The sequence below is a fragment of the Nesoenas mayeri genome (assembly GCF_963082525.1).
Source record: "Nesoenas mayeri genome assembly, chromosome: 31".
NCBI classification, from domain to species: Eukaryota; Metazoa; Chordata; class Aves; order Columbiformes; family Columbidae; genus Nesoenas; species Nesoenas mayeri.
The window spans coordinates 866,240-893,702 of NC_137567.1; the positions used below are offsets into that span (position 1 = coordinate 866,240).

At 66.1% G+C, this 27,463-nt stretch overlaps 2 protein-coding genes across 2 annotated transcripts; one reads left to right on the forward strand and one right to left on the reverse strand.

The window, feature by feature from the left end:
* COL5A3 (collagen type V alpha 3 chain) lies at positions 1-23,287 on the reverse strand (the record flags this gene model as incomplete). Its single annotated transcript, XM_080361325.1, has 68 exons — positions 1-277; positions 1,366-1,602; positions 1,693-1,761; positions 1,895-2,007; positions 2,092-2,332; positions 2,461-2,514; positions 2,627-2,662; positions 2,812-2,865; positions 2,952-3,059; positions 3,163-3,216; positions 3,290-3,343; positions 3,463-3,570; positions 3,683-3,736; positions 3,834-3,887; positions 4,093-4,146; positions 4,330-4,383; positions 4,524-4,631; positions 4,753-4,806; positions 4,902-4,955; positions 5,035-5,088; positions 5,565-5,618; positions 5,722-5,829; positions 5,954-6,007; positions 6,111-6,164; positions 6,392-6,499; positions 6,587-6,694; positions 6,893-6,946; positions 7,027-7,116; positions 7,253-7,360; positions 7,442-7,495; positions 7,589-7,642; positions 7,797-7,850; positions 8,048-8,092; positions 8,227-8,280; positions 9,903-9,947; positions 10,109-10,162; positions 10,249-10,302; positions 10,959-11,066; positions 11,315-11,368; positions 11,563-11,607; positions 11,737-11,790; positions 11,891-11,935; positions 12,071-12,124; positions 12,232-12,276; positions 12,365-12,418; positions 12,570-12,614; positions 12,728-12,781; positions 12,973-13,017; positions 13,105-13,158; positions 13,677-13,730; positions 13,825-13,878; positions 14,006-14,059; positions 14,155-14,208; positions 14,306-14,362; positions 14,449-14,532; positions 14,656-14,730; positions 15,690-15,752; positions 15,826-15,867; positions 15,989-16,036; positions 16,682-16,840; positions 16,916-17,029; positions 17,870-18,010; positions 18,115-18,237; positions 18,660-18,822; positions 18,910-19,123; positions 19,206-19,373; positions 21,576-21,742; positions 23,232-23,287. 68 exons carry the CDS (start codon positions 23,285-23,287, stop codon positions 131-133), a joined length of 5,460 nt encoding a protein of 1,819 aa, XP_080217451.1. The 3' UTR covers positions 1-130.
* Positions 23,286-27,463, forward strand: RDH8 (retinol dehydrogenase 8; the record flags this gene model as incomplete). Its single annotated transcript, XM_080361327.1, has 6 exons — positions 23,286-23,391; positions 24,764-24,925; positions 25,001-25,180; positions 25,261-25,354; positions 25,430-25,613; positions 27,239-27,463. The coding sequence occupies 6 exons, from the start codon at positions 23,286-23,288 to the stop codon at positions 27,461-27,463; spliced, it is 951 nt and encodes a 316-aa protein (XP_080217453.1).

The window sequence follows — 27,463 nt, forward strand, 5'->3', positions numbered from 1 at the left end:
GGCGGCTCCGAGTCCTGAGTTTGCCAGAGCAGGCGCTGGGTCGCTGGCCCTGGCGCGGGGGGGGTGGCAAAGGGACCGGTGACCCCCCCCTCCCAAAATAACCCGTCCCTCCCCACGCGGTGTCCGGGGCTCAGCCCGTGAAGCAGACGGGTCCCAGCTCGAAGCCAAATTTCTGGTTGGTGTCACCGAAATCCAGGACGGCCACGTCGGTCAGGGGGAGCCGCTCCACGCGCGACGACGTCACCTCCAGCACCGTCCGCTCCTGGCCGTGGCGACCCTGCGGGGGGAGGACAAACGTGACATGTGGGGTGAGCGATGGGGGGACACGTCTACCCTGTGAGGAAAGGGACAAAGAGCTGGGGTCTGGAGAAGAGGAGCCGGGGGGGTGACATTAATGGGGATCAATATGGAAAGGGGGGGTGTCGGGAGGATGGAGCCCCGGCACAGCTTCCCCCGCAAGGAGAAGGGGTCCTGCTCGCTCCCTTAGCACAGAAAAAGGTTAAAAGGCTGAGAAATCGCATCCTGGGGGGGGTTAGAAGGGGGCGGTTTGTAGGTTGAGAGGGGTTCTCCTGCCCCCCTATGCTGCCCTTGAGAAAAGGGTTTGGTTCAGATACTATCAGGATATACTTGGGGAACACAGATATATATATATATATAAAATATATACAGCCATAGCACCCTGAGAACGCCCCATCTCGTCTGATCTGGGAAGCTAAGCAGGGTCGGGCCCGGTCAGTGCTTGGATGGGAGACTAACGATACCTGGGATACATTAGAAGGGGGTGGTGAGTAGGACAGAGAGGTTCTCCTGCCCCTCTACTCTGACCTTTAGTTGAGATACTATCAGGAAATACATGGGGAACATATATGTATATACATATATATATGGCCATAGCACGCTGAGAACGCCCCATCTCGTCTGATGTGGGAAGCTAAGCAGGGTCGGGCCCGGTCAGTGCTTGGATGGGAGACCAGCTGGGAACAGCGGGTGCTGTGGGCTGAGCCAGCACTGGGCCCTTGTGGCCAGGAAGCCAATGGGACCTGGGGGGGATTAGAAGGGGGTGCTCAGTAGGTCAGAGAGGTTCTCCTGCCCCTCTGCTCTGCCCTGGGGAGGCCACACCTGGAATAGTGTGTCACATCTGGAATAGTGTGTCCAGTTGTGGCCCCTCAGTTCCAAGACAGGGACATGTTCCTGTGTCACCTCAGCTGGGTGTTCCTGCCCTGGGGGGTTGCACTGGATGAGCTTTGAGGTCCCTTCAACCCCTGATATCCCGGGATTCTGGAATGGAATCGTCGCACCCGCGGCGCCGGTGCAGGTTGGGCCACGCGGTTTGGGTGCCGGAGCCGTGGCGTCCCGGTGACCCACCTGGCAGCCGTCGTGGAGGCCGCGTACGGGGGTGGCCGGGTGGTCGTGGCCCAGCTCCTCGTCGTTGGCCCCGCGGAAGCGCAGGGCGCGGGTGAAGGTGCCGGTGCGGCCGTCGTACCAAGCGGCGGCGTTTTGGCACAGGAGGGTGAAGTTCTGGCGGGCGCTGGCGCTCAGGAGCCGCAGGAAGGTGAGTTGGGTGACGGGGACGGCGTTCCCATCCGCGTCCACGTAGGAGAACTGCAGCGGGGGGGACGGGAGAGGGGCTGGGACACACGCCCAGGGGACGGGGGTGATGTTGGTGGCCCCCCCGGCACGCGGAGCACCCACCTTCTTGCCCCGTTTGAAGGTGCTGTACCACGTCCCCGGTTTCTCTCTGCTCCAGGCGGCCAGGCGGACCTGGGGGTGACGTGGTGTTGGGGACAAAGCCCATAGGGATGGGGAAAGCGAACCCCAAGTCGCCCCCATCGTGCGCCCCCCCAGAGAGGGTTGGTTTTGGGGGGTTTGGACACCTGCACCTTCCCAAACTCACCGATTCAAATCTCTTATCGGGGAACAGACACGTCTCGCCGCCGGCGGTGAAGTTACAGAAGACGCGGAAAGCGTCGCGGGAGCAGCCCTGGTTGGGGTCAATCCAGTACTCGCCTGGGGAGGACGGACAGACGGACAGATCGGGGTTTGCCCAGGGGCACGTTTCACCGCGTGTCCCCCCCAAAACCAACCCCTCACCGTCCTGGAGCTGCGGGTGGCAGAGCTGGAGCTCGCGGCAGACGCGCGCGGGGCTCTCGGGGGTGCCCAGGGGCCGCCGCAGCCGCTCCACGTCGCCGCGCAGGGAGCTGAGCGCCGCGTAAACCTCCTCCAGCCCCTCGGTGCCGCGGGGGGGGCCCTGCTGCTCCCCCCCGGCCCCTTCGGCCGCTCGCCGGTGCCTCCGGCTCGAGGGCAGCGGCTCCAGCAGCTCGGCTGGAGGGCCCTGGGTGGATGGGGTTGAGCAGCGGGTTGGGGGGAAGGCAGGAGGGTGGGGGGGACAGGGGACATTAGACCCCCCCACAGGGAGGGGACAGAGTGAAGGGGTGTCTGTCCAAAGCGTCGCTTACTCACCGGTGGTCCTGGGGGGCCGGGGGGGCCGGTGTCGCCTCGAGGACCCAGAGCACCCTGTTAATGGAGAGGACTCAGCCCCGCGGCGCTGGGACGGGTCTCAGGTTGTCCCCTGGGAGTATATTTGTGTCCCCCCCCCCCGCTGTCACTGTCCCTCCCCAGCACTCACCGGGGAGCCTTTGGAGCCCTTCTGCCCCAAGGGACCCTGTGGGATGAGAAAAGAGGAGAGAGACACTGGCTGGGCCCCCAGTGTCCCCTCCCTGGGGCTCCCACCTGCTCCTCTACGCCCCCCAGGGGGGTTAAGGGTGGGCAGGAGCCCCTTGGTGACCCCCCCCGGCACAAGGAGACACTCACCGAGAGCCCAGGGGGGCCGGGGGGGCCGGTGGGGCCGGCGGGGCCAGCCAGACCCTGTGGATAGAGACAGCGTCACCCCCATGTCCCCCTGTCCCTCGTGCCTCCCCCCCCAAAGCTCAGGGGAGACCCCAAACACTCACAGGGTCTCCTTTGGGTCCGGGGGGGCCCTGGATGCCGGGGAGCCCCTGGTCTCCCTTCTCCCCCATCTCTCCCGGTGGCCCAATGAGCCCGATCAGGCCAGCGTGGCCCTGGGGACAGAGGAGTGTCACACAGTGTCCCCACCCCAATGACAGAGGTGGGGGGCTCAGGGACAAATTGGGGTGACCCCGTGTGACTGTCACCTCCTCTCACCTTGTCTCCTTTGTGGCCGGGGTCTCCCTTGAGGCCAGGCAAACCCACGGGACCCTGCAAGAGGAGGGTGTCGCGCACCCCGCAACGTCCCCACCGGGGGGTCCCCAACTCGCTCACCCCAACTTACCAGGGGACCGGGGGGTCCCGCTTGGCCCGGAGCCCCCAACAAGCCTTGTTCACCCTGCAAGAGACACGGTGTGGGAAAGGGGCCCCCCCACAACACCCCTGGTGCCCAAGGGGATGTCACCCAGCTGGGGCTTTGGGGACATGGGGAATGTCCCCCTGCAGCCCCCAACTCACGGCGGGGCCGGGGATCCCCCGCAGCCCCTCGGGGCCCGGCCGGCCCGGCGGTCCCTGCGCCCCCACGGGGCCCGTCCTCCCGGGTGGCCCCTCGGTGCCTGGTTGTCCCTGGGGACACGAGGACAGAGTTTTGGGGCTGGCACCCCCCTGCAAGAAGCAGGGGGGGTCTGCTCCTGCCCCCAGGGTTTTCAAAGGGGGGGTCTGGGGAGTCGCCACTCACCTTGGCACCCTTCTCGCCCTGCCGGCCCTCGCGCCCCGTCGGTCCCACGGGTCCCTGGGTGAGGGGACAGGGACAGCGGGAGCTGCAGCCGTCACACGTCACCCCACGCTGTCCCCCCACCCCATGTCACCGTCGCCCTTCCCCGACTCACCCTCCGGCCGGGGGGGCCCGGGGGTCCCGGCTCCCCTGATGCTCCTGGGGGACCCTGAAATGATTCCAGTGGGAATTTGGGGTGAGGGGACAAGGGGACAATCCCAGAGCTGGGACGAGGGGACAGTCCCGCAGCCAGGAGCGGGGGGCACGTGGAGGGGGGGGAAAGGAAGCAGCACGGCTCAGTCACAGCCCCCCCGCTGGGAATGTGACCCCCTCACACATTCTGCAGCCACAACACCCCCAGTTGTCCCACTCACCGGCAAACCAGGGTCCCCACTGTCACCCTTCTCTCCGGCGGCGCCGTCCAGCCCCTGTGACACAGGGGACAGTGAGCACCCCCCACTTTACCCCCCCACTTTACCCCCCCCAGGCTGTCGGGTCACTGGGGAGAGAACGGGGCGGGTCTTGGCACCTCTGGACCCCATCGCCACCCCAGGGTGACACAGCAGTGACAGCACAGCGTCACCTCGAAAGGGCGAGGCGGGGCTACTCACTGGCACGCCGGGGTCTCCGGGGGGGCCGGGGTCACCCGGGAAGCCGATGGGACCCTGTGGGGAGAAAGGGACATGATGGGGGGGCACAGAGAGGGAGCCCCAAACCCTCCGCCTGCTGGGACAGCAGGGAATGGGACCAGAGGGTGAGCAGGGGGAACACGGGGGGGCTCGGGGCAGTGTGCCCCCCCACTCACCACGTTGCCTTTAGCTCCGTCGTCTCCCGGTGGCCCCTTCTTGCCGGGGGGTCCCGCTGCCCCCGATGGCCCCGCATCCCCCTTCTCCCCCACGTCCCCTTTCACACCCTGCCGAGGGATGGGGGGGGACATCAGAGCAGGAGGGGACACTAAAAGTGTCCCCAGGATCTGCCCCCCACCCTGTTTTGTCCCTAAAAGACCCCCCCCCAGCCCCCTCGGGGATACTCACAGGGGGTCCGGGCTCCCCTGGGGCTCCGGGGTCTCCCGCTTCACCCGGTTCACCCTGGGGGGGCAAAAACCAACAGGGCAGACACTGCTTGGTGCTGGGGGGGGACACACAGCTCTGCCCCCTATCCCCCCCCCAAAAGTGGGGCTTACCTTTTCTCCCACGGCGCCCGGCTGCCCCACGCCGCCCGGCATCCCCTGGGGGCCCTAAAGCAGGAGGATGGGGTGAACCCCCGCTCGGGGACACCCAACAGCCCCCCCCGGAGCCCCCCAGGGCCGTACTGACCTCGGCACCGCTGGGTCCCTGTGGCCCACGGGGTCCTGGTGCGCCGGGGGGACCCTGTGGGGAGCACAGAGGGGGGGTCAGACTGCCAAGGGGGGGTCAGAATGTATAGGGGGGGTCGGACTGAAAAGGAGGGGTCAGAATGTAAAGGGGGGGTCAGAATGTAAAGGGGGGGTCGGACTGAAAAGGGGGGGTCAGAATGCAAAGGGGGGGTCAGAATGTAAAGGGGGGGTCGGACTGAAAAGGGGGGGTCAGAATGTAAAGGGGGGGCCGGATTGAAAAGGGGGGGGGTCAGAATGTAAAGGGGGGGTCGGACTGCAAAGGGGGGGTCAGAATGTAAAGGGGAGTCAGACTGCAAAGGGGGGGTCAAAATGTATAGGGGAGGGGTCAGACTGAAAAGGGGGGGGTCAGAATGTAAATGGGGGTCAGAATGTAAAGGGGGGGGGTCAGAATGTAAAGAGGGGGGGTCAGAATGTAAATGTAGAAGGGAGATTAGGCGGAGGGGGGGGCACAGACCTGGGGGGTTTCCTTACCATGGGGCCAACGTCTCCATTCTCGCCCTTCTCGCCGGGGGGGCCCGGCATGCCCTGGGGGAAGCAGCGGTTACCCGGGGGGGTCTGCAGGCCCCTCGGGGCAAGGCAGAAGGTGCCCCAAGGCGTGTGTCCCTTGTGTCCCCCCCCGAGTCCTCACCTGCAGGCCGGGGGGGCCGCTGAGGCCCAGGTGTCCCCGCGATCCCTCGTCCCCCTTCTGGCCGAACATGCCCTGCTGCCCCCGGCGCCCCGGCTCCCCGTCCGCTCCCTGGCAACAGAAAGGGGGGGTCAGCACCGCCTGCCCCATAGAGACCCCAAAGTGTGGGGCGGGGGGGGGGCAGGGGATGAGGAGTTTAATCTGGGGGCGGTCAGGGTGCTCAGCAGCTACTCACCGCAGGACCGGGGTGCCCCATGGGTCCCTGGATCCCTGTTGGTCCGGGGGGGCCCTGTGGGACAGCAGCACCCACATAGGGTTAGGGCAGCCCCAAATGTCCCCCCCACCCTCTGGAGAGCCCCCCCCCACATACACAGAGCACCCCCTGGACTCACCGCATCGCCCTTGTCACCTTTGCTGCCCTTTTGGCCGGGGAGCCCCATCTCACCCTGTCCCGAGGGGAAAATGGGGTAAGAACCCGCGGTGGCGAGGGGGGGGCACATAACAACCTCAGGGAAACCCCCCCCCTTTTAGGTGAAACCCGCCCCCCCGTTCCAAGTGTCCCCCAGATCTGCGAGGGGACTCGTCCCCAACACTTGGCCTGGGGTCCGTTCCCTTCGGAGTGACAAGGAGCCATCGCTGGAGGGGGGTGTGTGCGCCCCCCCCCTCCACTTACCTTGTCCCCATCCTCCCCGGCAGGGCCAGGGGGGCCACTTGGCCCTGGGAGCCCCCCAGGACCCTGGATCCCGTCCTGCCCGGCCGGTCCCACGGGCCCCCGCTCGCCCTGTTGGGGGGAAGAGGAAAGGGCTGAGGGGCTGGGGAGGGGGGCGACATTCAGCTTGTCCCCTCCCTGCACCCCCCCTGCACCTACCGGGGAGCCCTTCTCTCCAATGGGACCGGGGGGGCCCTGCGCACCCCCCCGGCCCGGCAGCCCGATGCCTCCAGCTGCCCCCGTGGGGCCTCGCTCGCCAGGGGAACCCTGGGGAGAAAAGAGACGTGGGGGGGGGGACATGGGAAGACCCCCCCGTCTTCCTCCTCTCCAAACAAACCTTCCTCTTCCTCAACAGGAATTTTCAGCTGGGGGGGGCGCAAAATGGCTCCCCAAGGAGCACAGATATCCCTATAGACACCCCAAAGCTCCAGTAACCCCCTGAACGCCACCACGCTTTGTACTCACCGTGGGGCCGGGGGGGCCGGGGGGCCCTTCACCCCCCTTCAAGCCAGGTGGACCCTGGGGGGGCAGAAGGATGGTTAGAAGTGCCCCCCCCACCGTGGCCCAGACCCACTTTGGGCGCCCCGAGCAGCACTGACCGTCTCTCCGAGTGCCCCCCGTGTGCCGGGGAAGCCGGGGGTGCCGGGGGGGCCGCTCTTCCCGGGGCTGCCGGGGGGGCCGGGGTCACCCTGCAAGGGGACAGGAGGAGCAGAGAGCGTTGCCCCCCCCACACCGAGCCCTGTGAGGGTCACCCCAGCCCCCCCACTTTGTTCTAGGGTGTGGGGGTCCCGGCGAGCGGTGGGACCCCCCCGGTGCGGCTCCTACCTTTGCTCCCTCTCGGCCGGTGCCGCCGGGTAACCCCTGTTCCCCGGGGGGGCCGGGGGGGCCGGGGTGCCCCCTCTCCCCCACGGGCCCCGTCTCGCCTGATTTACCCTGCGGGGACAGCGCGGGGTGAGATTTTGGGGGGGGGTGATGAACCCCCCCAAGTTAAACACCCCCTGTGTCCATCCTCACCTGCGGTCCCACCACCCCCGTGGGGCCGGGGGGGCCGGTTTTGCCGTGAAACCCCTGCAGAGGAGAGGAAATGGGGGTGCGGGGGGGGGTGAACGCTGTGTATTTCCAGTGTCCCCCCCACCCTGGGGAAGGGATCGGGGCACCCACCGGCTCGCCGCGCTGGCCCGGGTGTCCCGGCAAACCGTCCTTCCCGGGGGGACCCTGCGCGGAGCAGAGGGGACAGGGTGGGGGACACCCCGCGTCAGGGACCCCCCCTCTGCTGCACCCCCTCTGGGCACAGTGAGGGGAGGGGGGGGACGCGGCAGCCGCTGTCCCCCCACGTCACGCCAGGACCACGCGCGTTGTCACCGCTTACCGGGGGCCCTTTGGTGCCTGGGAAGCCGCTGGGGCCCTGGGGACCTTGGGGACCCTGTTGGGGGGGGACAGAAACCCCCTGGTCAGCGGCTCCACCCAGGGCCCCCCCAGCACCCAGGGGGTGGGAGGGGGAAATTGGGAATGGGGGTGGGAACTGGGAAACTGGGGTGGGAAGTGGGTTGGGAATGGGGTTGGGAACTGGTCCCCATGCCCAGCACCCCGTTGTCCCCATCCTGGGGACATCCCCGTCACCTTCTCGCCCACGGCGCCGGGGGCCCCGTCATGGCCGGGATCTCCCTGTGGGGACAGAAAGAGGCAGAGGGTGACAGTAAAGACCCCCCCCCAACATCAGCCCCACTGGCAGCGCCCCCCCCACAAGGCAGGCGATGGGGACGTGGGGACAGTGGGGACAAGGTCAAGGTGCCACTTACCTTGGGGCCGGGTTTTCCCGTGGGGCCGGGCAGCCCCCGCTCCCCTGGGAGACCCTGCGGGCGGGGGGCAAAGAGGTGAGGGGGGGGCACTGGGAAACTGGGAACTGGGGAACTGGGAATGGGGCTGGGAACTGGGAAACTGGGGAACTGGGCTGGGAATGGGGATAGGAACTGGGGAACTGGGTTGGGAACTGGGAAACTGGGCTGGGAATGGGGATAGGAACTGGGGAACTGGGTTGGGAACTGGGGAACTGGGCTGGGAATGGGGATAGGAACTGGGGAACTGAGTTGGGAACTGGGAAACTGGGATGGGAATGGGGCTGGGAGCTGCAGAACTGGGTTTGGAACTGGGAAACTGGGCTGGGAATGGGGTTGGGAACTGGGAAACTGGGAATGGGGTTGGGAACTGGGAAACTGGGATGGGAGTGGAGTAGGGAACTGGGCTGGGAATGGGGTTGGGAATGGGGCTGGGAACTGGGGAACTGAGCTGGGAATGGGGTTGGGAACTGGGAACTGGGCTGGGAACTGGATGGGAATGGGGTTAGGGACTGGGAAACTGGGCTGGGAACTGGGGAACTGGAGAACTGGGTTGGGAACTGGGAAACTGGGATGGGAGTGGAGTGGGGAACTGGGCTGGGAACTGGGCAGCTGGGCTGGGAATGGGGCTGGGAACTGGAGAACTGGGTTGGGAACTGGGAAACTGGGATGGGAGTGGAGTAGGGAACTGGGCTGGGAATGGGGTTGGGAATGAGGCTGGGAACTGGGCTGGGAATGGGCTTGGGAACTGGGAACTGGGCTGGGAACTGGGAACTGGGCTGGGAACTGGGCAGCTGGGCTGGGAACGAGGTTGGGAACTGGGAACTGGGCTGGGAACTGGGAAACTGGGATGGGAGTGGAGTAGGGAATTGGGCTGGGAATGGGGTTGGGAATGGGGCTGGGAACTGGGGAACTGGGCTGGGAATGGGGTTGGGAACTGGGAACTGGGCTGGGAACTGGATGGGAATGGGGTTAGGGACTGGGAAACTGGGCTGGGAACTGGGGAACTGGAGAACTGGGTTGGGAACTGGGAAACTGGGCTGGGAATGGGGTTGGGAACTGGGCTGGGAACTGGGCAGCTGGGCTGGGAATGGGGCCAGGAACTGGGGAACTGGAGAACTGGGTTGGGAACTGGGAAACTGGGATGGGAGTGGAATAGAGAACTGGGCTGGGAATGGGGCTGGGAACTGGGAACTGGGCTGGGAATGGGGTTGGCAACTGGGAACTGGGCTGGGAACTGGGAACTGGATGGGAATGGGGTTAGGGACTGGGAACTGGGCTGGGAACTGGGGAACTGGAGAACTGGGTTGGGAACTGGGAAACTGGGATGGGAGTGGAGTGGGAAACTGGGCTGGGAACTGGGCAGCTGGGCTGGGAATGGGGCTGGGAACTGGAGAACTGGGTTGGGAACTGGGAAACTGGGATGGGAGTGGAATAGGGAACTGGGCTGGGAATGGGGTTGGGAACTGGGAACTGGGCTGGGAACTGGGAACTGGGCTGGGAATGGGGTTAGGGACTGGGAAACTGGGCTGGGAACTGGGGAACTGGAGAACTGAGTTGGGAACTGGGAAACTGGGCTGGGAATGGGGTTGGGAACTGGGCTGGGAACTGGGGAAGCGGGCAGGGAGCGCGTGACTCACCGGTGGCCCCCGCTGTCCCGTCTGCCCGGCCTGGCCGGCCTTGCCCTGCGGGGACAGAGGACGTTATGGGGACAGCAGCCCCCGCAGTGTCCCCCAGGGGACAGAGCGAGCCCGAGCGCGTTTGTGACACCAGGACCGTGGGGACAGAGCCGGATTTGGGGGACAGGGAGGGGGGACAGTGTGACACTGGCACAGGGCTGACTCACTCTCTTGCCTTTCTCGCCCGCCAGCCCTGTGGGACCCTGGAAGCCGGTGGAGCCCTAAGGAGAGAGGGGACAAGTGACAACCCAGGGCCGAGGTGGCACTTGGGGTCATGGGGACACCCCAAAGTCTCCTCTGTGCTCACCTTGGGGCCCTGGCGCCCCGGATACCCCGGGAGACCCGGCACCCCCAGTTTGCCCTGCAAGGGAGAGAGTGGAGCTGAGCTGTGGGGACACGGGGACACAAGGGGACATGGGGGACATGGGGGAACACAGGACACGGGGGGACATGGGAGGACACAGGACATGGGGGGACATGGGAGGACATAGAGGAAGAGGAAACGGAGGGACATGAGGGGACATGGGGGGACACGGGAGGACACGGGGACATGGGAGGACATGAGAGGACATGGGGGAACACGAGAGGACATGGGGGACACGGGAGGACATGGGGGACACGGGAGGACATGAGAGGACACAGGGGGACGCAAGAGGACACGGGGGGCATTTTGGGACACAGGGGGACACAGGGGACATGGGGGGACATGAGAGGACACAAGAGGATGCAAGAGGACACAGGTGGGCACTTTGGGACACAGGGGGACACAGGGGACATGGGGGGACACAGTAGGACACGGAGCAACACGGGAGGACATAGGGGACACGGGAGGACACAAGGGACATGGGAGGACATGAGAGGACACGGAGGAACACGGGAGGACATGGGGAACACGGGAGAACATGAGAGGACACAGGGGGATGCAAGAGGACACAGGTGGGCACTTTGGGACACAGGGGGACACAGGGGACATGGGGGGACATGAGAGGACACGGGGGGACACGCGGGTCCCCTCACCTTCTCGCCTGCGGGGCCGGGAGCACCTGGTTCCCCCACGAGACCCGTCTGTCCCTTTAGCCCCTCGGGACCGTCCTCGCCGCGGGGACCCAGCGGGCCCTGGTCACCCTGCAACGGGAACGCGGAGGGGGGAGCACGCTGGGGGGGTACAGGGGTCCCCAACTGTCCCCTCAAAACACACAGCTGCTCCCCGGGGTCCCCAGCTGTCCCCAACAGACACAGGGCCCCTCCCTGGGGTCCCCAACTGTGTCCCCCCCCACCTCAACAGAGCTATGTCCTGCACATGGTGGCACTCACAGCCCCCACAGCCCTGAGGAGGGGACACCCATGAGCCCCCCCCAGGACACCCCACTTACCCGGTCCCCCTTGGGGCCCATGTCCCCCTTAAAGCCAGGGAATCCATCTTCTCCCTGAAACAAAGACACATTTGGGGGGGGGGGGTGAGAATGCATTAGCAAGCCCCAGGTGGGGGGTCACAATGTGGAGCTGAGCCCCAAATCCCACCAGAGGGGCTGTCCCCAAGTGTCCCCCCCCGCCCCAAGGATGAGTGACCCCCAAGAGCGGGGACAAGGACCCTCCTCCTGTCCCCTGGGGCCCCTCTTACCTTCTCCCCCTTGCTGCCCTTCAGGCCCCGCACACCAAACGCTCCCTACAGAGGGGACACAAAGGGGACACAGAGGGGACACAGAGGGGACACAGAGGGGCTTGTGTGTCCCCTAACCCACGGGGGACACCTCCTGTCCCCCCAACACCATGCAGAGGTGGGGGGTCCACTTACCTTCACCCCCCGGGGTCCCGGGTAACCAACGGGACCGGGGGCACCCACAGGGCCCTGGGGACAGAGAGAGAGGTGACAAAAATGGGGACCCCCCCCTAAAAAAAATGGGATCCTACCCCCCCCATTTGGGGTGCTGGGGGGGACAGCCCCTCACCTGGAGGCCCTTCTCTCCGGCTGGTCCTTCTCGGCCAGGGTGACCCTGTGGGGACACACTGGGATGGTGACACTGCCCTGGTGTCCCCGCTGTGTTGGGGACCAGAGTGACCCCCCCAGGGGACACAGTGACCCCCCCCCCCCCCAAAAGGACACAGTGACCCGCCCAGCCTGTACTCACCGGGGGCCCGTCGGCCCCAGCCACCCCCTGGATTCCCGGCTTCCCCGGCGGGCCCTGCGGGAGAGGGGGACACATGGGGACACCAAGGGGACACCCCTGGGCCCCCCAGGACCTGCTCGGAGCTGGGGATGTCGGGGTGTCCCCCCCCCAAATCCACTCACCTTCTCCCCCGGGAGCCCGACGGGGCCCTGGGGGCCGGGGAGACCCTGCAGAACAGAGCGGGGTGATGGGGGGAGACTGGGGACCCCCCAGTGTTGTGGGGACACCCCACTGCCCCCCCAACAGCAGCGGTACCTGCGGCCCAGGGTTCCCTTGCTGTCCCGGGGGTCCCGGCTCCCCTTGGATTCCCTGGGGGGGGGGCAAAGTCCATCAGCGCAGTAAAAAACCCCCCTTAGACCACCCCCCATGACCCCCAGCACCCCCCCAAGAGCACCCAGTAGTGCTGCTCCCACACTTCTTGGCTTAATTCGGGTTGGGGGGGGTCCCCCGTGACACCCACCACGTTGCCTTTGGGCCCCGGTGCCCCGTCGATGCCGCTGGCACCCTGCGGAGGAACGGGGGGGTCAGGGTGACACCGCACCCCAAGGTGATGGGTGACAGAGACAAATCCCCTTGGGGACAGACAGACAGACGGATAGAAGGATGGGTGTCTCATACCGGGGGGCCGGGGGGGCCGGGGGGGCCACGGGTGCCAATGAGGCCTCGTGCACCCTAAGGACAAAGACAGGGGGGTCGGGGGGGGCTCAGGTGACCCCAGCACCCCAAATTCCCCAGGGTGGGGGAGTCTGGTGCGCAAAGCTCTTCCCCAAAAAGCTGAAGGAAGAAAATGGGGGGGGCAAACTTGTGTCCCCCCCCTCCCCGCCGCTCTTTGGGCTGGGGGAGAAGCCAGGTGGGGTACTCACAGGTTCCCCTGGTTGTCCCCGAGGTCCTGGGAGGCCATCGGAGCCCTGGGGGGGACAGAATGGAATTGAATGTGTCCCCCCCAAAACCAGCGGGGTTCATGTGTTCCCGTGTCCCCCCCCCCAACTCCTCACCTTGGCGCCTTTCTCCCCGGGGGGGCCAGTTGGTCCTGGCTTCCCCAAGTCACCCTGCACAAGAGAGAGGGTGACGTGGGGACAGGGCGACAGGAGGGGACACACTGAGGCCCCCCCCATGTCACCCTGCACAAGGGAGAGGGTGACGTGGGGACAGGGTGACAGGAGGGGACACACTGAGGCCCCCCCCCCCCCCATGTCACCCTGCACAACGGAGAGGGTGACGTGGGGACAGGGTGACAGGAGGGGACACACTGAGGCCCCCCCCATGTCACCCTGCACAAGGGAGAGGGTGACGTGGGGCGTGGGGACAGGGTGACAGGAGGGGACACACTGAGGCCCCCCCCATGTCACCCTGCACAAGAGAGAGGGTGAGGGGGGTGTGGGGACAGGGTGACAGGAGGGGACACACTGAGGCCCCCCCCATGTCACCCTGCACAAGGAAGAGAGTGAGGGGGGGACAGGGTGACAGGAGGGGACACACTGAGGCCCCCTCCCATGTCACCCTGCACAAGAGAGAGGGTGACGTGGGGACAGGGTGACAGGAGGGGACATGCTGAGGTCCCACTTACCCGGTGGCCCTTCTCTCCCGGCAGCCCCGGCAGCCCATCGAAGCCCCTGTCACCCTGGGGGGGGTCAGACAAGCATCAGGCTGAGCTCTTGTCCCCCCCCCCGCCACACCAAGACCCCCCAGCACCAATGTCACCCCCCGTGAGAGACCTTGGGGCCGGTGTCCCCCGGGAGTCCCCTGGCACCGTCAGCTCCAGCGCGACCCTGCAAGACAAATCCGGGGGGGTGGGAAGGGGCCCAGAACTCAGAGCCCCCCCCCGGAAAAGGGGCACTGTGACAGCTGGGCAGGGACATTTGGGGGTGACAAAACCCCAAGCCCTCCAGTTCTTACCCGTCTGCCCAGTTTCCCCGGTGGCCCCGGCGGCCCCTGCAACCCCCGGGGACCCTGATGGAGAAAAGGGGGGGATCAGTGTTTGGGGGGGGGGTCAGGGCTCACCAGCCCCCTCCCAGGGGCATCACCCCCCACCCCTCTTCTCTCACCCGTGGCCCCATGTCCCCAGCGTCTCCTTTCAGGCCTGGGTGTCCAGGTAGACCCTAAAAAAACAAAGCATGGAGACCCCCCGGTGAAGGTTTGAGATGTGCTTTTTGGGGGGGGGGGCGCACACACACTTCACATTGGCCCAGTACTCACCAGTGGTCCTGGGCGGCCTGTCAGCCCCATGGGACCTGGGGGGCCCTTCATGGCGAGCTGGGGGGAGAAGGGAAGAGGGGTTGAGGGGAAATGGGGGGGCTGGTTTGGGGGGGTCATTGGGGGGGTCCTGGGGGGGTCTGTACCTTCGCCTGCTGCAGGATCGCTTGGGCTTGGGCTTCTTGGAAAGAGACGGTGGGGCCCTTGAGGGAGTCCCCCCCAAACTGGAACTGGGGGGGTATGGAGCAGGGTGAGGGGTGTGGGGAGCCCCTAGCGCCCACCCCCCGGGGCCAGCCAGCTCGGTGTCGCCTCCAGAGCTGTCCCCGAGGGTCCTGTCCGTCCCCAAAACTCACCGGCAACATGATCATGGTCCCCGCGGGGCCGCGGATCCCGTCGGCTCCCGGCAGCCCCGGCCGTCCCGCGGGACCCTGGGGTGGGGGGGCGGGGGGGGATGAGCCGTCACCGCGCTGTCACGAGCTGTCAGCTCAGGGCTTGCAGCTCCAGCGCCCCGGCACGCCCCGGCACGCCCCGGCACGCACCGGGACACCGCGGCCCCCCCGGCCCGCCGCGGGGCGGCTCTGACCCTGTCACAGCCCCCCTGCCCCTTACAGCCCCATCACAGCCCCCCTGCCCCTTACAGCCCCATCACAGCCCCCCTACCCCTTACAGCCCCATCACAGCCCCGTCACAGCCCCCCCTGCCCCATCACAGCCCCATCACAGCCCCCCTGCCCCTTACAGCCCCATCACAGCCCCCCCTGCCCCTTACAGCCCCATCACAGACCCCCCTGCCCCTTACAGCCTCATCACAGCCCCTCCACCCCATCACAGCCCCGTCACAGCCCCCCCCTGCCCCATCACAGCCCCATCACAGCCCCCCTGCCCCTTACAGCCCCATCACAGCCCCGTCACAGCCCCCCCTGCCCCATTACAGCCCCATCACAGCCCCCCTGCCCCATTACAGCCCCTTCACAGCCCCTCCTGCCCCATTACAGCCCCGTCACAGCCCCCCTGCCCCTTACAGCCCCATCACAGCCCCCCTGCCCCACCACAGCCCCGTCACAGCCCCCCCTGCCCCATCACAGCCCCATCACAGCCCCCCTGCCCCATTACAGCCCCATCACAGCCCCCCCTGCCCCATCATAGCCCCGTCACAGCCCCCCTGCCCCATCACAGCCCCATCACAGCCCCGTTACAGCACCCCTGCCCCTTACAGCCCCATCACACCCCCCCCTGCCCCTTACAGCCCCATCACAGCCCCCCCTGCCCCATCACAGCCCCGTCAAAGCCCCCCCACCCCATCACAGCCCCGTCACAGCCCCCCCTGCCCCATCAGAGCCCCCCTGCCCCATCACAGCCCCATCACAGCCCCCCCGTTTCCTCCGTACCTGATCGCCGGGGTCCCCGGGCAGCCCTGGTGGTCCCGGTGGTCCCAGGGGACCAGTTTCCCCCTGCGCAGAGCACAGCAGCGTGTTAACGCTTCGGCGTCTCCCGCGCTCCCCCCTCGCCCCCCCAGCTCCTCACCGCAGGGCCTGGGGGACCCGGCGGCCCCTCGAATCGCCGACCCTAAAGGAGATGAGAACGAGCCCCGTCCTGCCAGCTGTCTCCCACGGTGGCCCCGGGGTGTCACAGGAGGGCTGGGGGCCATGTGGCCCTTTTTTGGCGGGGGGGGGTGTATCCCACTCACTGGCTCCACGATGGCTGGTTCGCCCTTCTGCCCCTTCAGACTGGGCTCCTGAAAAACACGGGGGGGTGAAACAGCTGAGAGCCGGGCTGGGGTGACGGCTTTGAGCCATCTATGAGGTCCCTGCATCCATCCGGTGGCCCTGGACCCATCCTGTGGCCCCCAGACCCATCCTGTGGCTCCCAGACCCCACCCCATGGCCCCTGGTCCTGTCCTGTGGCCCCTGAACCCCATCCTGTGGCCCTTGACCTATCCCACGGCTCCTGGACCGCATCTTGTGGTCCCTGGACCGATCCTGTGGCCCTCAGACTCCATCCCATGGCCCCAGACCCATCCCATGGCCCCTGGACCCATCCTGTGGTCCCTGGACCTGTCCTGTGGCCCCCAAACCCCATCTGTGGCCCTGGATCCATCCTGTGGCCCCTGGACCCATCCTGTGGCCCCCAGACCTATCCTGTGACCCTCAGACCCCATCCCGTGGCCCCTGAACCCCAACCTGTGGCCCTGGATCTATCTCATGGCCCCCAGACCCATCCTGTGGCCCCTGATCCCGTCCCGTGGCCCCCAGACCCATCCTGTGGCCCCTGGACCCCATCCTTTGTCCCCCAGACCCATCCCTTGTCCCCCAGACCCACCCCATGGCCCCGGCTCAACCGGCCATAACTGGGGGGTCCCTGTCCCCGTCCCCAGTGTCACCTGGGCAGCCTGGATCACCATCCGCTCCCGCTCGACGGGGCCAAAGCGCTCCCGGCTCGCTGGGTCCCCGTCACCATCGTCCTCGTAGCCCGGCAGCTCCGCGCTGCCACCTCCAGCGTCCCCATCCTCAAGTTCAAGCACAAGCTCCTCAGCAGCATCCTAAGGGACGGGGACACGTTGGGGGGTGACAAGGCGGTGGGAACCTCCCCTGCCTCCCCCAGCCCCCGGCGGTACCTCGAAGGGGTCGGTGCCGTTCAGGGTGACGCTGACGGTGGTGACAAGGCTGGAGGGGACGGGTGACACGGAGCTCTCCTCCGGGGACGGCGCCGTCGGCGTGGGCGCGCTGGCCTTGGGCGATGCGGAAAGGGCGCGGGGTGAGGAAGGGAGCGCTGCGGCAGAGGGAGGTGCTGACCCCTCGGGGGGTCCCGTGGGACCGGGAGATGCTTTTGGGGGGAGTCACGGGTGTATTGGGGACATCCCCACCCCGCCACAGCCCCTGCTTGGATTGGGGACACCGGTGCCGTTCCCCGTTTTGGGACAAAGCGCTGGGACAGCGAGTCAGGGCTGGGCAGCTGCTGCTCGGGGGCGCGGGGGCGGCCGTTCCCCCCCAAATCTTGGCTCCGAGCAGCACCTGGAGCACGGCCACCCCTCGCCGGGTCTCTCCCCGCTCGCCGGGGCCAAGGTTGAGTCATCGGCAGGAGGGGCCACCGTCCCCGGGGCCACCGTTGGCCGGCGGCACCGTCCCCAGCTGCAGCCCTGACCCATTTCCAGAGCCAACAGGGCCGAAGGCGGAGGTGGGGGGGCTGCCCTCCAGGGCCAGGAGCTGTGGGGACAGCTCAGCACCCTCCTGGGGACACGCCAGCCACCGGGCTACCCCAAATCATTGTGAGGAGCCGCTCAAAAGCAGCCGGCAGCCATGTCCAGCAGACCCAAAGGTTCCGCTCCACAGGGGCCAGCGTGGCCAAAACCAGCCCGTTTTGCCCCAAATTGTGCAAGGACAAGGCGGGAGCTCCACGTACGGCTCCAGGACGCGGTGGGCTCGGCACCCGCAGGGATTTGAAGCCGGATTCGGGTGCCGGCGTGAGGGGCTGAGCCACGGCAGCGCTGGCACGTTGCAGGTTGGCAGAGCTGGGTTAACCAGGGTGGGTTAACCAGCTGAAGAGTGGGTTAGTTAGTTGCGTTCTCTACCTGGCTGGCCGTGACAGAGGGTGCGGAGGGCTCGGGCTGCTCCGGCAGCTCCTTGTTCCTCCTCTTCTTGCCCTTGCCCTTGCCCTTCCTTTTCCCCTTCCTGCCCTTCCTCCGTGGGGCGGCCGTGGGCTCCAGGTCACTCTGCAGGGGACAGGGACAGAAATGGGGGTGTCGGGGACCCTGTGACCCCCCACATGGAGCTCCGCGGGGTCCCAGCCGTCCCCCTCCCCAGTATGGGCGCTCACCTCCTCCGGGAAGGGCGCGAGGAGCGGGTAGAGCAGGGGCTGGTGGCAGTCGGGCATGTAGAGGTGGCAATAGGAGCGGGCGGCCTCGGGGTCGGCCACCAACAGCAGCTGCTGGACGTCACCCTGCGGCAAAGGACAACGGGGGGACACGAGGGGGTGGCGGGTTTCACCCCCCCAAATTCACACCCCGGGCCCAACGGGTGCAGACGCACGCCCTGGATACGGGTGCAAGAGCCAGGGGTGGCCTGGGCGGGGGGGGAAAGGGGACAAAGGGACACTTGTCTGCCTGCTGGGGACAAAATGGGCTGGGGGGGCCACCCCCGCTTGCCTCAATGCTGTCTCTTTGCCTTGACATTTGCAGCGGGCAGGAATGCAGGGAGAGGAATCAGGTCACCCCACGGGGACGGGGATGCCCCTTGGGGACAGGGACACCCCTTAGGGACAGAGGGCGCCCCCCAGCACAACCGGGTCCCCCCCTTTTCCCCAGACCCCTCCCTACCAGGGTCAGCCAAGGCCTCTGGGACGTGATTTGGGGAAGGACGCACCTCGAAAACCTCCTCATCCAAGAGCCGGGCCCCAAAAATCGTCACCCCCTCGGTGCTAACGAGGGGCTGAGGTCCCCGCTCCAGCGGCAGCGTGGCCAGGAGGTGACAATCCACCAGCAAGGAGACGTTGGTGCCCTCCACGGCCAACGCCACGCGGTGCCACCTGCGGGGAGACGGGACTCGCTGGCAGCGAGAGGGACCTGCGGACCCCCCACCCCGAAACGCGTCCCCCCAACTCCTTGTCCCTCACCTGCCGTCAGCCAGGTTGACCCTGCGGAACACGGGGTAGCGCTCGGGGGGGGGCCGTCCCTCCTGGTCCTCATAGAGGAAGACGGGCGAGAGGCCGATCTCCACGCCGAGCTGCTGGACGCCGCGCTCGTCGTACACCGAGAGCAGGAAGGCTTGTCCCCCGCGCCGCGCGCGCACCGTGGCCAGCACCGCGAAGTCCTCGGGGAAGGAGCCGTCTGCGAATAGGAGGACAATCAGGGACCCCCCCAGAGGCGGCTCTGCACCCCCAAAAGGAGATGCAAGCCATGGGTGCCGTACCGGGGAAGAGCTGGCGGGTGGGCGCGCTGAGCTGGGTGCGGTTGTCCACGCGGAAAGCCAAGTCGGGGTCTTGCGTCCCCGGGCGCTGGGGACAGATGCCGGCGGTGATGGTGACGCCGTCGCGGCCGTCCTGCATGCCCAGCGTCCGCAGCACGTCCACGGGCACTGCTGTGGGGAGAACGGGGGACATTTCGGGGGTGGGGACCCTCCGGTGACACCCCCCCGGTTAGAGCGGGGCCGCGGCCCCATCCCCCTGCGTGTGGCGGCCAAGCCGGGCCGGCCCGGGGCCAGGCAGCTGTGTGGGTGCAAGGGCCGGGGGGGACCGGGGGGGCCGTCACATTCCTTCCCTGCATTCCTCCGCCCCTGGGCTCGCTCTGCACCCCCCCACGGCACGGGAGCACCCCGGGATAACACAGGAGAACCCCATGACAACATGGGAGAACCCCATAATAACATGGGAGCACCCCATGATAACACGGGAGCACCCCATGACAACACAGGAGAACCCCATGACAACATGGGAGAACCCCACAATAACACGGGAGCACCCCACAATAACATGGGATAACCCCACGACAACACGGGTGCACCCCACAATAACACGGGAGGACCCCATGATAACACGGGAGCACCCCATGACAACATGGGAACACCTCACGATAACATGGGAGCACCCCATGACAACATGGGAGCACCACACAATAACATGGGATAACCCCACAACAACACGGGTGCACCCCACAATAACACAGAAGCACCCCACAATGACACAGAAGCACCCCACAACAACACGGGTGCACTCCACAATAACACAGGAGCACCCCACAATGACATGGGAGCACCCCACGATAACATGGGATAACCCCACAACAACACGGGAGCACCCCACAACAACACGGGAGCATCCCATGATAACAAGGATGCACCCCACAACATGGGTGCACCCCACAATAACTCGAGTGCACCCCACAATAACACGGGAGCACCCTATGATAACATGGGTGCACCCTACAATAACGCAGGAGCATCCCACAACAACATGGGTGCACCCCACAACATGGGAGCACCCCACAACATGGGAGCACCCCACAACAACACGGGTGCACCCCACAACATGGGAGCACCCCACAACACGGGTGCACCCCATGACACGGGAGCACCCCACAACATGGGAGCACTTCACAACAACATGGGTGCACCCCACAATAACATGGGTGCACCCTATGGGTCGAGCGGGTTCCGTCACCTCCAGACCCCCCCCGTCACCCTTCAGCTGCACCCAGCTGGGGGTGTGGGAAGGTTGGGGTGCTGGCATCGCCCCCCCAGGGACACAGACCCCAACCACGGAGGGTTAATCCGGCACAGCCAGGTGTGCGTGGGGGGGCTGTGGCTGCAGCCACATCAGAGCGCGAGGGGCCCCCCGCCCGCGGCAGCACCCACCCCCCCCTGCCGCACAGACCTGTCCGGGCAGCCCCGCAGCACGATCGGGGGGTGGGGGGCACCCCAAATTACCCTCACCCCCCCCCACAAGCCTGGTTGGGGCCACCAGAGGCCAGGGCTGGGCTGGGAACGCGCTGACCCCCCCGCCTCAGCCCAGCTGGCTCTCAGGCCCTCCTGACCCCCGCACATGGGGCTGGTTTCCTGCCGGGGATCCCCAGGGAGGGGGGCGGTGATGAGGGCCCCCCCCCCGGGCTGGGAACCCCCCCATAGAGGGCTAATGGGTGGCCCCGGAGCGGCCCCTCCGGATGCCAGAGCCGGGCGTGGGGGGCTCACGGGGGTGCCCTAAAGCCAAGGGGTATCTTGGGGTGGGGGGCACGACCCCCCCGTCACCTCGGGGAGCCCCCACGCCAGTGCTAATCCTGTTAGTGACGCTTCAGGTGCTCCCCCAGACCACCCCCCCAGGGCCAGCCAAGGGACCCAGGCGTCCGGGGTCCCCCCACCCCACCTGCACCCCCACCCTGGGGATGCCAGGGAACCTGGGGGGTGCACCCTGCCCCGGGGGGGTCCCCCTTTCCCACGGGGAACACCCTGGGTGGGGGTCACTGTCACCCACTGTGCGACCCCACAGGAGACCCCTGAACCCCATATCCCAGCAGGTCCCCCCTCCACGGGTACCCCGACCCCCCCACCGTGTCCGCCGTGGGCCCCCCCAGGCCCTGTCCGTGGTGCTGAACGCACTGGTGGGTCCCCCGGCGGGGGGACACCCCACGCGTGACAGTAGAGGGGGATCCTTTTGGGGACACCCGTGTCGCCCCGCTGGGACCCCGGGGTTCACCCCGCCGGTGGCCCCCGAGCCCCCCCCGTGGTAGTGGGGTGGGTGGCAACGGGGGACACGCGTGGGCGTGGGGGGGACATCGCGGAGCGCGTTACCTGGGCGGGCCGGGGGCAGCCCCTGCAGCACGGCGAGGAGGGCGGCGAGCACCGGGAGCGGCTCCATGCCCGGCGCGGGGGGGGCGCGGAACCGCTGCCCGGTACCGGAGCTCGGTAGCCGGTACCGGAGCTCGGAACCCGCCCTGCCCGCTCCGGGCTCGTCGGGGCTGCGGGAGGGGACGGGACGGGACGGGACGGGACGGGAGGGAGGGGAAGGAAGGACCGGCCCCCCCGGAGCTCCCGCCCCCCCCGAGCAGCCCGGCCCACGGGCGGTACCCGGCACCAGCGCCAGGATCGGGCCCGGGGGGCTCGGATGTGGACAGACCGAGGGCGGCGGAGTCCCCAGCCCCACAGATTAGGGGTGAAGAGCCCCCCAACCTGCTCCCAGCCCCATAGACAGTTTAGGGGTGCAAAGGCCCCCAACCTGCTCCCAGTCCCACAGACGGTTTAGGGGTGAAGAGCCCCCCAACCTGCCCCCAGCCCCATAGACAGTTTAGGGTGCAGGGACCCTCAAACTACTCCCAGCCCCACAGACAGTTTAGGGGTGAAGGGACCCCCCAACCTGCCCCCTAGCCCCACAGATTAGGGGTGAAGAGCCCCCAACCTGCTCCCAGCCCCATAGCCAGTTTAAGGTGCAGGGACCCCCCAAAACTTCTCCCAGCCCCACAGCCAGTTTAGGGGTGCAAAGCCCCCCAACCTGCCTCCAGCCCCACAGCCAGTTTAGGGGTGAAGGGACCCCCCTAAACTTCTCCCAGCCCTATAGCAAATTTAGGGGTGCAGAGCCCCCCCACCTCCACAGCAAATATTGTAGATTTTGGGGTGCAGCATCCCCAGGGTGGGGGGGGTTTTGGGGAACCCCCTTGCAGCTGCCACTGGCCGCACTGCCCCCCAGCGTGGGGGGGTTTGGGGACCCCCCCCCCAACAGCTGCCGCTGCCCCCCCGGGACCCGTCTGGCCCGAGTCCCCCCCATTGCCTCATCCCTGACTCATGGTCCCTCGGTTCCGCTCCCCCCAAATTTTCCACTTCCCAACAAATATTTACCCTCGTCTCTGCAGTAACAGCCCCCCCGGGCCCCCCCCAACCCAGCCCTTGTGTGTGTGTCCCCCCCCCAAAGCTTTGGGGGTGACGCAGCCCCCCCCCAAAAAAACCCTCAGCCACTTCGTCCCAGCTCCCCATGGACACCCGTGACTGGGTGGGGGTCCCTGATGGGTGCAGGATGGGGGGGCCTTTGGGGAGCCTGGGGGGGCTCTGGCGGACCTGGAGGTGTTGGGTGGTCCTGGGGGGGCTCTGGGGAGCCTGAGGGGGAACTGGGGGGCTCTGGGGGACCTGGGGAGCCTGGGGGGGCTCCAAGGGGCTCTAGGGTACCTATAGGTGTTGGGTGGTCTTGGGGGGACCTTGGGAGCCTGGGGGGGCTCTGGGGGACCTTGGGGGTGATCTGGGGACCTGGAGGTGTTGGGTGGTCTCAGGGGGGCTCTGGGGGACCTGGGGAGCATGAGGGGGCTCTGGGGGACCTGGAGGTGTTGGGTGGTCCTGGGGGGGGCTCTGGGGGTCACTTGTTCCCCATCCCATCAGGGGTGTCCCCAAGGGCAGGGGAGGGGACCCACGGCCCCGTGGCCCCCCCGGGGCTGTCTCTGGGGGGGTTGATCCTGCTCCCACGTGACGGCGGGTCCTGATCTCATAAGAGCCTTTGGACCGTGGGCCAGCGCAGCCATGGCCGCCCCCGCGCGCCGCACCGTCCTCGTCACCGGCTGCTCCTCCGGCATCGGCCTGGCCGTGGCCGTCAAGCTGGCGCAGGACCCCCAGCAGCGCTTCCAGGGTGAGAGCTGGGGAGGGGGGGCCCTCCCGCAGTGTCCCCAAGGGGACACATGGCCCCATGTCTGTCCCAGCAAGGAGGGCACAGGTGCAGGGTTTGGGGGGGGGGGGGGGTCCCTGTTGATCTGTCCCTGGAGGTTTTGTCCCCACAGCCCCCCAGGACTTGATGTCCTGTGGCCCCAAGGTCACAGAGCCCACTTTAGTGAGATGAGGTGCCCTGTGGCCCCCACCCACTGTGCTGCCAGGTGGAGGGGAGCTGGGGACATGGGACAGACCCTTGGGGACAAGGGACAGCCCCATGGGGACAGGGGATAGCCCTTCAGGGACATGGGAAAGCGCCATGGGGATAAGGGACAGCCCATGGTGACAAGGGACATCCCCATGGGGACAAGGGACAGCCCCTTGGGGACATGGGAAAGCCCCATGGGGATAAGGGACAGCCCATGGGGACAAGGGACATCCCCATGGGGACAAGGGACAGCCCCTTGGGGACATGGGAAAGCCCCATGGGGACAAGGGACAGCCCCTCAGGGACAGGGGACAGCCCATGAGGACAAGGGACAGCCCCTTGGGGACATGGGACAGCCCCAAAGGGACACGGGACAGCCCCTTGGGGACATGGGAAAGCCCCATGGGGATAAGGGACAGCCCATGGGGACATGGGACAGACCCAAAGGGACAGGGGACAGCCCCTTGGGGACATGGGAAAGCGCCATAGGGATAAGGGACAGCCCATGGGGACAGGAGACAGCCCCAAAGGGACATGAGACAGCCCCATAAGGACACGGGACAGCCCATGGGGACACAAGACAGCCCCAAATGGACAGGGGACAGCCCCTCAGGGACATGGGCCAGCCCATGAGGACAAGGGACAGTCCCATGGGGACATGGGACAGCCCCATGGGGACACAGGACAGCTCCATGGGGACATGGGAAAGTCCCATGGGGATAAGGGACAGCCCATGGGGACACGGGACAGCCCCAAAGGGACACGGGACAGCCCAAGGGGACACAAGACAGCCCAAGGGGACACAGGACAGCCCCTTGGGGACACGGGACAGTCTACGACGACACGGCCACCACGAGCAGCACACGGCCACGAGCGCACACGTGTGTAACCGCGCCGGACACACACACACGTGTGCGGTCCCTGTACGCCGTCCCCATCCCCGTGCCACCCGCTGTCACACACACAGCACCACGTGTCCCCACAGCCCCACTGCCCCACCACTGACCCGGGGGATTAGTCCCAGGGGATAATTAACAGCCACGTTACCCAAGCAGCTTAACGAACATCATCGTCCCTGCTTGACCTTGACCCGGTTGGCATCCGGGGTCGCCACCAAGCTGGTTTTTGGGGTTTGGGGTCCCCCCAGTAATCGCCACCATGCGGGACCTGCGGAAGAAGGAGAAATTAGAGGCGGCGGCGGGAGCGGCGCTGGGCACCACGCTCAGCATCCAGCGCCTGGATGTCTGCAGCGACAGCTCGGTGGCGGAATGCATGGCCAGCATCCCCGGGGGGCGCGTGGACGTGCTGGGTGAGCGACCTGGGGGGTGATAGACCCCATGGGGCGTTTGGGGGGGGTCTCTGAGCCCCCCGTATGGCTCGGCAGTGAATAACGCAGGCGTGGGGCACGTGGGGCCGGTGGAGAGCGTGAGCGTGGAGGAGATGAAGCGCATCTTCGAGACCAACTTCTTCGGGGTTGTGAGGATGATCAAAGCCGTTCTCCCCGACATGAAGCGGCGGCAGAACGGGCACATCGTGGTGGTCAGCAGCGTCATGGGGCTGCAGGGTGAGGTTTGGGGGTCACGCCGCGATGGGGGTGTTATAAAGGGGGGGGTCTCGGTGTGCTCAGCCCCTCTGCGCCCGCAGGGATCGTCTTCAATGATGTCTACGCTGCCTCCAAGTTCGCCGTGGAGGGGTTTTGTGAGAGCTTGGCCGTGCAGCTGCTGCAGTTCAACGTATTGTGAGCATTAGGGGGACCCCAGAGGGGCTCAACGTGGCTCCGGACCCCCCCCAAGCACCCACCTGCACCCCACAGTGTCTCCATGGTGGAGCCGGGTCCTGTCAACACGGACTTTGAGCTGAAGCTGATGGAGGAGGTTTCACGCTCCGAGTTCCCCGGCGCCGACGTGGACACTGTGCGGTATTTCAAGGACGTTTATCTGCCGGCGTCCCACCAAATCTTCACCACGCTGGGGCAGAGCCCGGCCGCCGTGGCCGAGGTGTGGAGCAGGTTTTGGGGTCCCTGGGGTGCTGGAGAGAGTTGAGGAGGGAACGGAGCTGGGAAGGGGCTGGAGAAGGAGGGTGAGGGTGGAAATTGGGGGGGATTTCTTCCCCAAAGGGCTGTGGGGCGTTGAACAGGCTGCCCAGGGCGGTGCTGGAGCCGCCATCACTGGGGGGTGAACAGAGGAGCTTCTTGGGGACATTTTAGTGCTGGGGGTGGGTTATGGGTGGACTCCATGGTCTTGAGGGGTTTTTCCAAACAAAATTATCCCAAGATCAGCTCGGGGCTCAAAATGGCCCCAAAATCACCTCAGGGCTCCAAATGGCGCCAGAATCACCTCAGGGATCAAAATGGCGCCAGAATCACCTCAAGGTCAAAATGGCGCCAGAATCACCTCAGGGATCAAAATGGCGCCAGAATCACCTCAGGGTCAAAATGGCACCAGAATCACCTCAGGGATCAAAATGGCGCTAAAATTACCTCAGGGCTCAAAATGGCGCCAGAATCACCTCAGGGTTCAAAATGGCGCCAGAATCACCTCAGGGATCAAAATGGCGCCAGAGTCACCTCAGGGGTCAAAATGGCGCCAGAATCACCTCAGGGATCAAAATGGCACCAGAGTCACCTCAGGGTTCAAAATGGCGCCAGAATCACCTCAGGGATCAAGATGGCGCCAGAATCACCTCAGGGTTCAAAATGGCGCCAGAATCACCTCAGGGGTCAAAATGGCGCCAGAATCACCTCAGAGCTCAACATGGCGCCAAAATCACCTCAGGGCTCAAAATGGTGCCAGAATCACCTCAGGGCTCAAAATGGTGGCCCCAGGGACACCAGAGTCACCTCAGGGCTCAAAATGGCGCCAGAATCGCCTCAGGGCTCAAAATGGCGCCAGAGTCACCTCAGGGCTCAAAGTGGCGCCAAAATCAACTCAGGAATCAAAATGGCACCAAAATCACCTCAGGGCTCAAAATGGCACCAGAATCCCCTCAGGGACATCAAAATGGCACCAGAATCACCTCAGGGATCAAAATGGGCCCAAAATCACCTCAGGGTTCAAAATGGCGTCATAATCCACTCAGGGCTCCAAATGGTGCCAGAATCACCTCAGGGCTCAAAATGGCACCAAAATCACCTCAGAGGTCAAAATGGTGCCAGAATCACCTCAGGGCTCAAAATGGCACCAAAATCTCCTCAGGGATCAAAATGGCGCCAGAATCACCTCAGGGCTCAAAATGGCACCAAAATCACCTCAGGGTTCAAAATGGCGCCAGAATCAACTCAGAACACAAAATGGTGCCAGAATCGCCTCAGGGCTCAACATGGCAGCAGCAGAATCACCTCAGGGTTCAAAATGGCGCCAGAATCACCTCAGGGATCAAAATGGCGCCAGAATCACCTCAGGGCTCAAAATGGCACCAGAGTCACCTCAGGGCTCAAAATGGCGCCAGAATCACCTCAGGACCCAAAACAAAAAGGGTTTTTGTGCGTTGGAACAGGCTGCCCAGGGCAGAGGTGAAGTCGCCATCACTTGGAGGGTGAACAGGAGCTTCTTGGGCACGTTTATTGCGTTAGGGTTGGACTCCATGATCCTGGGGGGCTGACTCTCCGGTTGTCCTCCTTTAGGCCATCGTGGCGGTGATCGGCGCGCGGCGGCCGGCGTTCCGCACGCAAACCAACCGCCTGTACACGCCGCTGGTGGCTCTCAAGTACGCGGATCCCTCGGGGGATCTGTCGGTCGGGACCTACTACCGGCTGCTGTTCCATTACGGGACGCTGTTCCACCTCAGCATGGCCGCCCTGCGCTGCCTCACCTGCGGCTGCTGCCGACGCAGGGTCACCCCCTTTTGA